Source organism: Grammomys surdaster, unplaced genomic scaffold, assembly GCF_004785775.1.
Source record: "Grammomys surdaster isolate TR1022 unplaced genomic scaffold, NIH_TR_1.0 134, whole genome shotgun sequence".
NCBI classification, from domain to species: Eukaryota; Metazoa; Chordata; class Mammalia; order Rodentia; family Muridae; genus Grammomys; species Grammomys surdaster.
In genome coordinates, this window is record NW_021604592.1 from 9,944,508 (window position 1) to 9,957,849 (window position 13,342).

Genomic DNA, 13,342 nt, shown 5'->3' on the forward strand with positions numbered 1-13,342 from the left:
TACTGGGCCTCAAAGAGCTTCCAAGCTAGCCAGGAGAGGCCTCTGGGAAAAATCAGGGGCCCTGCTGAAGGACAAGAGGAGAGGCTAGCCACAGGCAGGCCAGACCACACGGAGCTATGGAATGTGCTACCATTGTCCAAAAGTTGTCTTAAATACTTGGGTTCTGAGAACCACAGAGGCAGGACAGTTGTCCAAATTTGTCCTTCAGTGCCCCCCACTCCCTGTTTTCCCAGAAGAGCTCTGTCCCTATGATGTTTGAGAGCTAGGCCTGATGCTTCTACTCAAAATGTGGTCCCAGGCACGTTGGGCCAGGGGCTGAGTAAGGTGGAATCTATAAAATGTTCCTAGGCTACAGTCATGAGTTCTGCCAACTGTCCCTGTTTTCCATAGACCCTTGAGTTAGTGGCCACACCAACAGCCTCCTCTTGCCCCTTACCCCTCCAGATGACTGAATTGGGCCCCATGAGAGAGGCAACTCCAACCTATTAAGCCTTACAAAGTTCTTCCCAGAGTATTAGTGACAGCCCTTAGAGATAATGGCATAGGCTCAAAATCTCCAGCCTATGCCTGTTGGGCCAGCCTCTTGCTAGCATCTCTGGGATTCTTCTTGGATCTTCAATTGGCCTCCTGTTCTTCCAAGCCAGTTTAACAAAGCCTTGCGGTTCTCATCCGTCCCTGATCCCCCAGCCCACCTCCCTCAACTTCCTGAAGCAGAGGGAAAACCACAGAGGAGATGTTCATAAAACTGTACTTGGGATGTAAACGGGAAATACACTATAGAAAACAGGAAAGCCGGACGTGGTGATGACGTTCATGTCCTCCATAAGGAAATCCATTAAATCTGTTCTGTTGATGGGGATAAGCTTCCCGGACCCTCCCTCAGCACAGGAGAAGCACTCTGTCCTCATGATCTGTCATGGGAGTGCATGCCTTATTTCTTTGTCACAGGCAAAGATTTGGGCTTTGACATGACATTCCCCAAAGACTTTTGTCACTGGAAAGTCTCTCTCTTTAGGGGGCCTTTATTTCAGGCCTAAGTTCTGCCCTTTCTTCTGAAAATACATGCCACTAGCCATTGTACAGTGACAACTTTGCATCTTCAAAGTAGCCAATGGGTTTCACGGAGCAGATATAAGCCAAAGCTGAAGGAGGCCACAGGTGGGTCCTTGCCCTCCCAAACTCCAACAGAAGCTCAAGCCTGGTGACTTTGCCACATCAAAGCCTCAGCAAAATATGGCTGTCCTCAACCTACACTGTCCTGGCTACCCCCTCCCTGCCCCCACACCTCCCCACACCTCCCCGTTGTCAGTCCGATACCCATAGTGGCTTCTGATTGCCCTGCAGACCTGATGAAGCTTTTGGTGTCCTATTGAGACATGTTTCATGGCTTGATTTTAAAGTAAAGAAATGCAAGTGTCCTGGGGTTTCAATGTGTCACAGCTGGAGGGCTCCACAGAGATTGCCACGGTTGCCTACTCAACCAGCACCTCTCCGCCTCATTCTGTTCTCTTCTGAAGTTAGAGAATAAATGTCTTTGTAGGCATTTTTTCCCCCACATGTATCAGAAGAGCAACTTGCAACTTGATAAAAACTTGCATGGGAAAAACAGTGGAGTTTGTTGGCTCTCCCCAGAACGAGGCATACCTGAGCCGTGGCTTTTGCATGAGGAATGAGAATACAAACAAATTAAAAATAACAACCAAGTGATGGCTCCTAATGAACAACGCCTGAGATTATGGTCTGGCCTCCATATGCACAAACGTACAAGCAGACCAAACCCAGCAGTGTGCCCCATTATGAGAGCAGGTGCTGAGGCGGAATGATTCTGCATCTTGTTCAGGTCTGTACGCAGCCATCAGCTACCTGGCACAGGCCATGAGGTACAGGCTGAAAAATAACTTATTTACACAAGATATCACCACCTAGGAACTTACCAACTTAAATCAGGAACACTGGGCCTCAGGGGCATCTCAATGCTATCAGAGGGGGAAAAAAAAAAAGGTCTGTGAGCTTATCAAACAACAGCGAATGATGCAACTGTGTCACCTGGGTCACCAAATACTGGGTCGGGGTATAGTAGTACCCATCATCAGACCATCAGGTACACCTGTTACAATGTGGGCAGGCAATACGCTGTTGAGTCTCTTCCTGAATTTTCTGTTCAGCATGATCTGCATGGCCAACCTCCATTCTGTCATTCAGACGCAGAAAGCCTTGAGCCAGCTCAGGACCTTGAACGAGCTCAGCATTTGGCAACCCTGTGCCTGAGCAGCTCTGTAACGGGCTTGGCTACATCAGTATCTTATCTCACCACCTGCATCCGATCCTGCCTTTACTAAGAGCCTTCTCAATCCAGCACCTCCTTTAACTCTTTGGGGGAATCTCTCTAGTGTTTTTGAAGTGTTATGTGTGGTCACAGAGTTAATATCAGTAATCAGGAAGAACCTGTGTTTGCCAACGGCCATGGATATCAAGCAAAACTCATAGTTGGTGAACTAAAGCCATTGGAATTGATGCAATGTGTGCATTTATTGTTTGTTGTCCAATGAATCCTTACACTGTAAAAACACAAATATGTCCGTCCTTGTTTCTGACGTAGTGAACTAACAGGAAGGTATCTGGGGCTGTGGGAAACCGGATGAGTAGTCCCAGCTGGGAGATCTCAGGCGCAGCTGACCCCCATGGTCAAGGGTGGAAGCCTGGCTTATCTCTCCACCTGCCCCTTTCCCTGACACTTTATCAGGAAGAGTGGAAAGGTGCCACAGTTTGGAACTCCTGCCTCTCCCTCTCCATGGGACTTGATCCAGATGTGAGGGGAACTGTCCCCAGGGACCCCTGTCAGTGTTTAAAAAGGCCTCAGACCTCAGTCTTGGCCTCAGCCTGACCTTCTCACCATGCAGAGGCTGCTGATTCTGAGTGTGCTGCTGGGAGCAGTCTTTGGCAATGAGAACTTTGTGGGGTAGGGTTGTGGAAAAGAGTGGGTATCTGGAGGGAGGATGAAATGGCTTTCCCCAAGTTGGTGTCTGGAAGAGACAGACAGACAGACAGACAGACAGACGGAAGCACAGCCAGAGAAGACAGACACCAGACACCACTCTGAGACAGCAGGCTGGGGGAGGCAGGCAAGGCAGGGCTTGGAAGGGTCCAGCTTCTTCTGGACACTGAGAGAATTAAACTCTGAGAAGGAATTTTTGGAAGGAGAAAGAGGAGGTCTGGTTGGCTTGGGAATAACTCAGTCTGAACTGTGGTGGGGACAGCATGAAAGTCTAGAGGCTTCCAAAGACAGGAAACAAAGAGATGAGGTTTAGGTCTCTCATTGCACAGACCCCCTTGTGCCTTTTCGGGTTTAGCCTGGGAAGTGCCGGGGTAGCTCAAGTTCTCAGAGCCCCTCCCACTTACCCAGGCACCAGGTTCTCCGAATCTCTGCAGCCGATGAAGCCCAGGTGCAGACAGTGAAGGAGCTGGAGGACCTGGAGCATTTGCAGGTTAGACTCAGTGCAGGCTTCCCGGAGGAGCCAGACTTCCTATGCCATCCAAGACCGACTCCCATAAACACCTAGTTAGTCCCTAGGCTCTGGCCCAGCCTCTCGGCAAAGAGCCATGAGACCGAGTGGTTGGGAAATGACTTCAGACCCCAGACTCAGATCTTAATGCCCCTGAGAATCCAACGACATACCAGATCCCTTTCCTGCTTCTTGTCTGCCTTGCTCCTCAAATCGTCTCCATTCTGGCCATTTCCTGACCATACTGGACTTTGTCCAGCTCCCAAGCTCCCCCATTCTTCCTCTGCTCCCAGCACCCATTCCTTAACTCCAGCCACGTGGGAGCTTCTAGCGCCAACGCCCCTTCTCAGGCTCTCCCACTCTGCTGCCCTGGTTGGTGCCTCTAGCCCACTGAAACAGTTCTGGCTTCTGTCTTTCCTAGTTGGACTTCTGGCGGGATCCTGCCCGGGCTGGTATCCCCATTGATGTCCGAGTACCCTTCCCCAGTGTCCAGTCTGTGAAAGCATTCTTGGAATATCATGATATTAGCTATGAGATCATGATTGAAGATGTGCAGTCACTGCTCGATGAAGAGAAGCAGCAGATGTCCGCCTTCCAGGCCAGGGCCCTGTCCACCGACACATTCAATTATGCCACCTATCACACTCTGGATGAGGTGAGGACAGCCCTGGGAAATTGTGCCCACAATACCATACTTTTCTTCATGGTTGGCAGAATACAGATAAGGGCCAAGGCTGGTCTGGCTGTGGGTAGGAGACACCTGTATTCCCAGAAGCCATTAGTTCCTTTTCTTCTTCTCATCTTAGATCTACGAATTCATGGACTTGCTGGTGACAGAGCACCCACAGCTTGTGAGCAAGATTCAGATCGGCAACACCTTTGAAGATCGGCCCATCTACGTGCTGAAGGTAAGTGAAGTCTGCATGTAGACAAGGGCACACGTGCAAAAATGGGCTCCCATGTGGGCCTCCATAGAAGGGTGTGGACTCATAGATGAGTAATGGAAAGTACTGTTCTACACAGTTTCTGTGCAGATCTTTGGGAAGGTCTGAGCATTCCTGCTGGCCTAGGTGGCTATATATACATGTTCACGTTTAAGGTGACCCCAGGGTCACCAAACTCAGTGCTGCAATATGAGAAGAGTATGGAGTCTGGCATCCAGATAAAATGTTTTCCTGGTGACCTTCCACAGTGTATCTGAGCATCAGAACAAGGCCAGAATCTGGAAGTCAAGAGTCTAAGCTCTATAGGGTCCCTGTCTGACCCCTAACCCCATTATCTCCTCAAAGGATGGGCCCGAAAACAGTCCCCTCCACTTTAGATACACAGAGAGCAGGAGGCTTCTGGCCCGGGTGTTTCTTTGCAGGGCCTGGCTGGAAAGTTGCCCCTTAACCGGTTTTTCTCTGCCTCTTTTCCAGTTCAGCACTGGAGGGAACAATCGCCCAGCAATCTGGATTGACACTGGCATTCATTCCAGGGAGTGGGTCACCCAGGCTAGTGGGATCTGGTTTGCAAAAAAGGTAAAGCTGGGGAGATAAGGAGGGCTCTTGCTTGCTGGGGAATTGGTATTCACAGATCATGGGAAGCTGGCCCTTCCCTTCCTAGAAGCAATGCCCACAAAGGGAGGCCAGGGGATGTATCCGTTGTACCAACACGACTAACGCTCTATCTTTTCTTCCACTACCCACCAGATCACAAAAGACTATGGCCAGGACTCCACTCTCAAAGCCATTCTTGACAACATGGACATCTTCCTGGAGATTGTCACCAACCCTGATGGTTTTGCCTACACCCACAAAACGGTACAGATTGCTTCTTGTTCCCCGGGAAAGCGGGATGTACCTTTGAGCCCCACAAGTGGAGGAAGGGTCAAGTAGGTCTGTCCTTATAGAACTGGGGCTCTCAGCCTCGGCACTATCTTGCTGTCTTAGGCAGATGATTCTTTGCTATTGGGGGCTGTCTGTGCATGATAGGTGTTAAATAGCCCCTTGACCTACTTATTAGATTTTGTTAGCAACTCTTCACTGCTACAATAACACAAAGCACCTCTAGACACTGTAAAATGTCTTAAGGGAGCTGACACTGTCCTCAGTTGAGACCCCTGCTCTAGTCCCAATTTCCATAAAAGCCTTTATTCTGTGGCAAATGCAGCAAGCTAGCAGTCCAGCTGTTCTGACCCCTGGCTTACCCTCTCTCCTCCCTCAGAATCGCATGTGGCGCAAGACCCGATCACGCACCCAGGGCTCTCTCTGCGTTGGGGTGGATCCCAACAGGAACTGGGATGCTGGCTTTGGGAGTAAGACTTCCCATGGGGCAGGGATGGGACAACATGGCTTCTAGTCCTCCTTTGTCCTGGTTGCTTACCCCTTTCCTGACCCAGCAGTGAGGGAGAATGTGGGCTCTTAGCTCAGCCGGAGGCTTCTCTGGGTTGGAGGTGGCACTCAAGGACTTAAGCCCTTGTTTGTAAAACAGAAAGTTCCTTTTAGATGCAACTGGGGTCTGCGAGCTTCTCTTGGTGCCTAGCTTAGTATCAATTCTTGCCATCCTTGGTCATGACCCTGTGTAAACTGGTTTCTGCTCTACCCAAGCCTGGCTGGAAAAGGAAGCAGGGCTCCAGATAGGGTGATGGCTAGCTGCTCCTAAACTCAGGGGAGGCGGGTGAGGCCTCCCACTTTCCACTAAGTTCATGAAATATACTGGGAGCCATGGAAGTTTTGGGTTAAGAAATCATAGCTGTGTCCTCTGCCTTTCCACAGAGGCTGGAGCTAGTAGCAACCCCTGCTCGGAAACTTACCATGGCAAGTTTGCCAACTCTGAAGTGGAGGTCAAGTCCATCGTGGACTTTGTGACGGACCATAAGAATATCAAGGCATTTATCTCCATCCACAGCTATTCCCAGCTCCTGCTCTACCCCTATGGCTACAAATCAGATCCAGCTCCTGACAAGGAAGAGCTGGTGGGTAATGACCCCGATTGCCCTCCATCCGGGTTCATTCTGTGTTTCCACCTTAAGGAAACTGGGTTTCACTCCTCAAAGCTACCAGTGTACCCAGTACCCACCTTTTCCCAGTCTCCTGATGATTTGGCAAGTCTGGCAGGATGATTTATGTCAACCAGCAAGGTAGACTTGCTTCATTTGCTAGGAAACAGAAGCATAGCATATGGTTGAGTCACATGTGTCTCGTAACAGAGCAAGAGGCCAGGCTAGTCTTTGAAGCTGTGGGCTCTTTCTGAAGCTGTGACTGGAGAGAAGAGGTACCCCATCCATCCATCCTGTGGAGACGAAGGGAACATGAAGCTGTCACAGTGTAGGGCTAACCCTGGCTGAGAGCACAGGGCCTGATTATGCTGTCGCCCACTCCTTGGCCACCCTGACAGTGCTTGGGTTACTCTGGCCCTAACCATGGTGCTATTCAATGTTTTCCCCAGGATCAGCTAGCTAAGTCTGCTGTGTCAGCCTTGACATCTCTCCATGGGACCAAGTTCAAGTATGGCAGCATCATTGATACAATCTGTAAGTTACTGGTGGCCTGGAAACCGGCATCGGCTGGCTCTTCTTGCCTTGGGTGCTCAGATCTGGGAGTTGCTAGCTCAACTATTTGAAGAGTGGGCAGTGCCTCTTCCTGATATTGAATCCTGACTTCTCGGACACTGTTTGGAGGGTCCCTTATCTATCCTCCAAGCATATCTGTCCCCTTATCTTGAGGTCACATCTGGACCCCTGCACGGATGAGTTGGAACTCTGATGGGATTTATAGGTCTCCATAAAATTCTGTTTAAGATACGCCTTTCCACTCCCTTCCTTACAGGATACATGAGATGCCCTTGGGAGGATCATTGTTACACGCACATGGAAGACAGTCGGCAGGGGTGTTTACTGACCACCTGCTTTGCACTGGGCCTTGTCCTGTGCGCCTAGAATATAGCTGTCAATAAAGAGAGTAAACATACATTCGAGGCAGGAAGACTGACCATGTGCTTAGAAACCACAGTAGATCAGGTGATAGATGTAGGGGAAATAACAGAGCCAGTCAGGGGCACCAGGAGTACTAGGGTGGAGGTTGAATACCAGGCTAAGAGGCAGGCTTTCAGACTGAGAAGAATTTGGGCTAGTGGTGAAGGAAATGAAGGAAGCCAGGAGAGGCCATCTGTCTAGGTAATAGGCCTCCAGGCAGAAGAACTTTCTAGAGTAAAGGCTGAGCTGTGTGATGTGGTATGGGGTGTTTGGGAAATTTTTTGCCTCAAGAATTTTGCCTGGCAGGCAAAAGCAGGACATGGGTACCAGGGCAGGAGAACGGCACACACGTTTCGCATGCTTCCTCGATGGCGGGCTCCAATTTTAGGCAGGGAGGAACTTGTTTGGGATTCCAGGCTTTCTTTGGAAACGGTTTCCAACTGGAACCCAATGATTTTGCTGTATTTAGTGTCCTGAAGTGAAATTCTAATGTGAAGCCCACCTCCCTCTCCTACTGCCCAGTTCAACAAAAGCAGCTTTGTCAGCCAGTGTGTTCCACAAACCTGTGAGATTTTTTCCCTCCTGAAGACAGACAGATAGGCTTTGCTTTGACTGTGACTGTTGGGTGGAGACAGTTTTCAGACAGGCTTTTGCAATTACAAAGACTTTGGCAACCTGCTAATGAATAGGACAGCCATTACTGGTTGCCGGTCCCCTATTTGGGCCTCTTAGGCTTAGACCCAGTAGAAGTTTCCTGGAAGCCCCACTGTGTGTCAACAGCAGCCCCTAGAAGACATTGACTCTATTTGGAATTATACAAGGTTTTGGGCTCTGGGTGTTCACTCGATTCATGTAGAGATTTCTAGTGATCAACCCTTACCCTCTCCTCCGTCTTTGCTCCTCACCCAGATCAAGCCAGTGGGAGCACTATTGACTGGACCTACAGCCAGGGCATCAAGTATTCTTTCACTTTTGAGCTGAGGGACACTGGGCTCAGAGGTTTCCTGCTGCCTGCCTCCCAGATCATCCCCACGGCGGAGGAGACATGGCTGGCCCTTTTGAAGATCATGGACCACACCTACCAAAACCCCTACTGAAGCAGCCCTATGTCCTGCCTCTTTCTTCTCCTTAGCTCCAATAAAGTCTGATTGTATGAGAAATAGGATCTTGGGGTTCTGTAAGAAATGCACATGGAATGTCCACCTTTTTGGTGGGGGCAGAAGTGATTAAGTTCCTGAGGGTCTCAATGGAAATGTGCGGGTCATTGAACTACATGACCCCCAAATTCTCCTGCATTCCAGGGTTCCATAAAATCACATCCAAGAGAGGCAGGGGGCTGGTTTGTTCATATCTTAGTAGTAGGCAACAGCCACAGCCACTAACCAAATGCATGGTATCCCGTGGTGACAAGGAATTCAGCATGTACAGCAGGCTAGCTGATGGTATCCACTCATCTTTAAAAGCAGTAACCTGGAGTATGGAATATAAAAGTCCTGCTAGCCACTGCTGTCCAAAGGTGATGTTACAGGTGAGTCAAACAGATTACTGTGAAGCAAAATGTGGCCTCCTACTCCTGAATAATGAGGTGAAATGAAGTCATTTGCTGACGCAAAGGACTGAGTGCCCAGCCAGGGACATTGATGAACGGAAGTGTACTGTGGATGCTTCACCTGGAACGGTGGAAACGGCTTACATTTTGTTTGCCAAATCCTTCATGAAGTTCCCAGTGCATGAGCTCTGCTGCTCCTTGTTCCTATCCACTCCTCCATATTCCTGTCCATACCCCTCTCTGAAAAGCTGACCTCCCTTGGCATGGTGACCCTCAGGTCTGTGGTAGCACACTTACCAGTGAGCATCACAATGTACGAATCGCCTGCCTTCTTTAAAGCAAGAATTGACCTTGGTTCCCTCTGCATCCCTCAGATATGAGGGTGGGGCTAGAGGTGCTGCCACAGAAGGATCCATGTAGCTAGGCTGGGATGACTCAGGGCTCCTTCCTCTCTCTGTCACTTGGATTTCAAGATGCTTCCAGCACTAGGACATAAGTCTTTTCTTTTTCATAGAAAACGGCTTGAAGGTTAAAAAGCTTTTCATCTCAGAGTTCTATTTTAATACTTTTCCTACCATATATTAAAAAAAAATAGACCAAGGCTGATTATACATAAATATCTGCATACGAAGATTAGGAGACCAGAAGAAAGGTCTTTCCAGCCAGCTGATGGTATGGTCTTATAATCCCAGCATGAGGAACATGGAGGCAGGAGGATTGTGAGTTTGGTCCCAGCCTTAGGCTACAAACAAACAAACAAACAAACAAAGGTATTTTAAACTAAAGATTTGGTAAGACTCCTTTATCTTTTGGAAACTATGTCCCTTTAAACATGTGACAAGAGCCTGCAGATGAGTTAAAGCTGTGTTTTAACTGCTTCAGCTGGTCACCTTCTAAATAAAGACTGGTAAGAAAACAATATTAGGTTAATAGGAGGACATTATTTTACAAATGACAGATGGTACAACTCCTTGATTTAAAATAAACCATGTAACCATGTTCTCCTTGCTGTTAAGGACCACCTCGTCACTCCATCTCTGACATCAACAGTTCTGGGAATACAAGTGCCTAGTAATTGTTGAAAGAATTCTACTTTTAGAGAGGGGGGGAGGGAGAGAGAGAAAGAGAGAAAGAGAGAGAGAGAGAGGAGAGAGAGAGAGGAGGAAGAGGGAAGAGGAAAGGGAGAAGGAGGGAGGGAGGGAGGGACAGACACTGACTGAAGGCATACATAGCCTTAGTTAGTCAGGAACTCACTATGTAGAGAAGACTGGCCTTGGAATTCACAGAGATCCTTCTGCCTCTGCCTCATGAGTACAGTATTAAAGGTGTGTTGTCACCATGACTATCTTAAATCAATTCATTTTATGATCTGCATGTCATTTAGGTTCCTTAAAATATCCCATGTGCAAATTCATGTTACTATGAATTCTCAGAAGTGTGGTTCAAAATGTAAGGTTCTGAGCAAGCAAGAGAGAAAAGAGAGAAAGTGGAAAAGTTGGGGATGGATATGTACCTCAGACGGCAGAGGGCTTACTTAGTAGGCACGAAGCCCTGGGTTTGATCCTCACCGATTCATAAAAACGTGTCACTTGCATGCCTTATAATTCTAGTACTTGGGAGGGGGAGGCAGGAGGATTTGCAGTTAGCTCAAGGTCAAGGCCAGCTTGGGATACATGAGAACATATCTTTAAAAAAAGAAAAGTGAGGAAGCACATGAATTTCATGAAGGTAGAGGCTGCACCGGGTTGCTTCATGTACTCTCCACTGCTAGGCCAAGACCCAACATTTAGTGGTGTTTATATTAACAGCAAGTTTGATAATAAATGAATATTAGTGATATTGAGCTCACTTATATTGCAGCTGTGAGGAGAGCTTTATGCTAGTCTCAGAGTTAGAAATCCATAGGTACCATTTGTATACATTCATAAATATAAAGCTAAAAGATAACAACTTTAGGAAATACTACAACTTAAACAAAAATAAGTACTAATAACCTTGAGTGGGTAAAAGTAAATAAAATAGACTGAAGGAGAGACCCTGTCTCCAAAAGCAAAAAAAAAGTAATATTTCAAAAGAAAAGCAGCTATCTCCCAAAAAGATGAGATAGGAAAATTCAATAAAACATGAAAGATGTGAGCCTCAGTGAACTCTTGGATATTAAACATTTCTCTTTCATCAGATCGAGGACAACATAAGGCTGGCGGCACAGGGTTATCGAGGGCATGAGGAAATAAATACAGCCTTGTGCTTCGGGCATGAGGATAACTTCCTGTACATTTGGCAATTTGACTTTAAAAATTAAATACAGTGCCTCTTTGACTCAGCAAATCCATTTGAAAGAATTTATTTTATGAAACTATTTGGACTGGACTGAAAGATCAGAAGAGCAAAGGAGCAAAGTCCATCCAAAGGAACTGTCTTCATACAGATCAGTATTGTTCCTAGTGTGCCCCAGCCACACAGAAGCATCTCCTAAAACCAACCATCCAGGTCTGTGTTCACCTGGAAACAATGTTCACAGCATACTAAGGGAAAGACGTTGGCTACAAGATGGGAAGGTTCTAGAACTGAATTGTGTTGATGGGAGAACAGTTCTGCAAATTTACTAAAGTCATTGCATTCTTCAAATAGCTGAGACGCAGGGTAGATGGTTTGCACACCAATAGCTGTTTTTGTAAAAAGTTAGCTACAAAACAGGATGTTATGAACATCGTTGTGTCTAACACACAGATACACACACAGATGCATTCACACTTGCCAACAGCCCCCCCCAGATGTACACACACACAGATGCACACATGCATGTGAACATACACAGATAAACACACATACGCAGAGACACAAACAGACAGGTACTCACATACACAGACAGACAGACACACAGAGACGCAAACACACAGACAGGGCTACAAACAGATATACACACACAGACACGCAGAGACACAAGATACACACAGACACACTAACACACAGACACATACACATACTCATAGGCTGTGGATTTGCTGTTTATATTTTCCAATTCTCCACTGTAAAAGCAATGGGCTTTTCCAATCAGCCTTGGGCTGGGGAGGGCTACCTGAAACACCGGGAGACAACCCTGTGGATGTTGCTTAGCTACAATTCACCAGCATCAAGCATCTCACAGCCTCCTTCGTCTTTGTTCAGTTCTTTCTTTTAATAATTTGTTTAAATTCCAAACTTCTGTTCCAGCATCTCATTTCACTGACTTTCCCTGCTTTATATTTAGAGAAATGTCTATTCTGGCTAGCTGTGTTAGTAACAAGGCTGGGGGCGCACAGGTTCCTAGCCGGGACATACTTTAAGTCCTCCACTGTAGCTGCAGTAGAGACTCCCAAGGGCCCTTTCTGCTCACATTCAGTTCTCCTTGCAACTGTGGGAATGTATTATGCCGATGCCGAGTCTCCAAGGCCCCTAGAAGGGCTTTATTTCAAGTGAACTCATTTCATGTCTTCCTCAGGACATTACAGGTGGCTCTTGGTGAAGCCCAGGGGGCATCGCTACTCCATGAGAAGTTTTTAGGTAGTCTCTTGAATTAACACTCGGATTCGGGTGTTTAGCTTTCTGGCTTTGGCCTGAAGCTAAAGTGTCATTGAACGTAGTCCAGATATGACTTCACCCACCCCTCAGCATGAAGAGCTATTCATCATCCTGGCAACTGTTCTGCAGGGCCAAGAGGGACGAGGTAGATTGGAAGATGCACAGGGGCTCCTGCTTGGAGGACTAGGAAAACATCCTTTGTGAACATGCTAAGCCCCAGATGTTGCCTGGAGGAACTTGAGATGAACAGCCATAACGTTTGCAGTGTCCCAGCCAAGAAGAGCTCTGGGGAAAGTGCAGAGCACCATCAAACCTGAGAACTCGTCAGAGGGAAATGAATTCTTCCCCAAAGCTTTCAGGATCCGCATTCATTTGGCAACTCAAACTGTGAGCATCATCTAAAAACCCCAGAGATGGAGCCGGCCAAGTGTTCACTGCCAAAGTAAAAGGAGAAAATTAAAAGTCCCTCTTAACCACGGTCACAGTGCCAGCTGTGCTGGAGAAGAATGTGGTGAGGTAAGGCGTGTGCTGACACAGGCTGCAGCTGTGCCTCTGTTTCCCCCACGAAACACGGGCCTGGGGCCATTGGCCAGTTCTTGAAATTGGTGTCGGCCTAAACCAGAAATGTTATCAAAGAAGAGATTAGACAGCAATCACATCAGCGCGCTTTATTTCGTGAACAGTTTAGACAATGCGGGCAATGGCCTATATCCCCTTCTACAATCAGTTAAAATTCTGTAACTCTCACTCCATAAGTGAAAGCTCACCATGTGA

The 13,342-nt window shown here is 47.6% G+C and overlaps 1 protein-coding gene across 1 annotated transcript; it reads left to right on the top strand.

Moving 5' to 3' along the window:
• The first annotated feature begins 2,579 nt into the window (after window positions 1-2,579).
• Cpa1 (carboxypeptidase A1) lies at window positions 2,580-8,618 on the top strand. The gene is made up of 10 exons (XM_028762614.1): window positions 2,580-2,959; window positions 3,404-3,485; window positions 3,925-4,158; window positions 4,310-4,411; window positions 4,922-5,023; window positions 5,195-5,305; window positions 5,709-5,799; window positions 6,260-6,459; window positions 6,933-7,017; window positions 8,368-8,618. The coding sequence occupies exons 1-10, from the start codon at window positions 2,895-2,897 to the stop codon at window positions 8,553-8,555; spliced, it is 1,260 nt and encodes a 419-aa protein (XP_028618447.1). The 5' UTR covers window positions 2,580-2,894; the 3' UTR covers window positions 8,556-8,618.
• Window positions 8,619-13,342: the final 4,724 nt, after the last annotated feature.

Excerpts from the sequence above, each read along its gene's own strand:
- Cpa1 (XM_028762614.1), top strand. The coding sequence starts at position 2,895 with ATGCAGAGGCTGCTGATTCTGAGTGTGCTGCTGGGAGCAGTCTTTGGC. Across the intron at positions 5,800-6,259 it reads CTGGGATGCTGGCTTTGGGA|AGGCTGGAGCTAGTAGCAAC; the intron begins GTAAGACTTCCC and ends GCCTTTCCACAG. Across the intron at positions 7,018-8,367 it reads CAGCATCATTGATACAATCT|ATCAAGCCAGTGGGAGCACT; the intron begins GTAAGTTACTGG and ends CTCCTCACCCAG.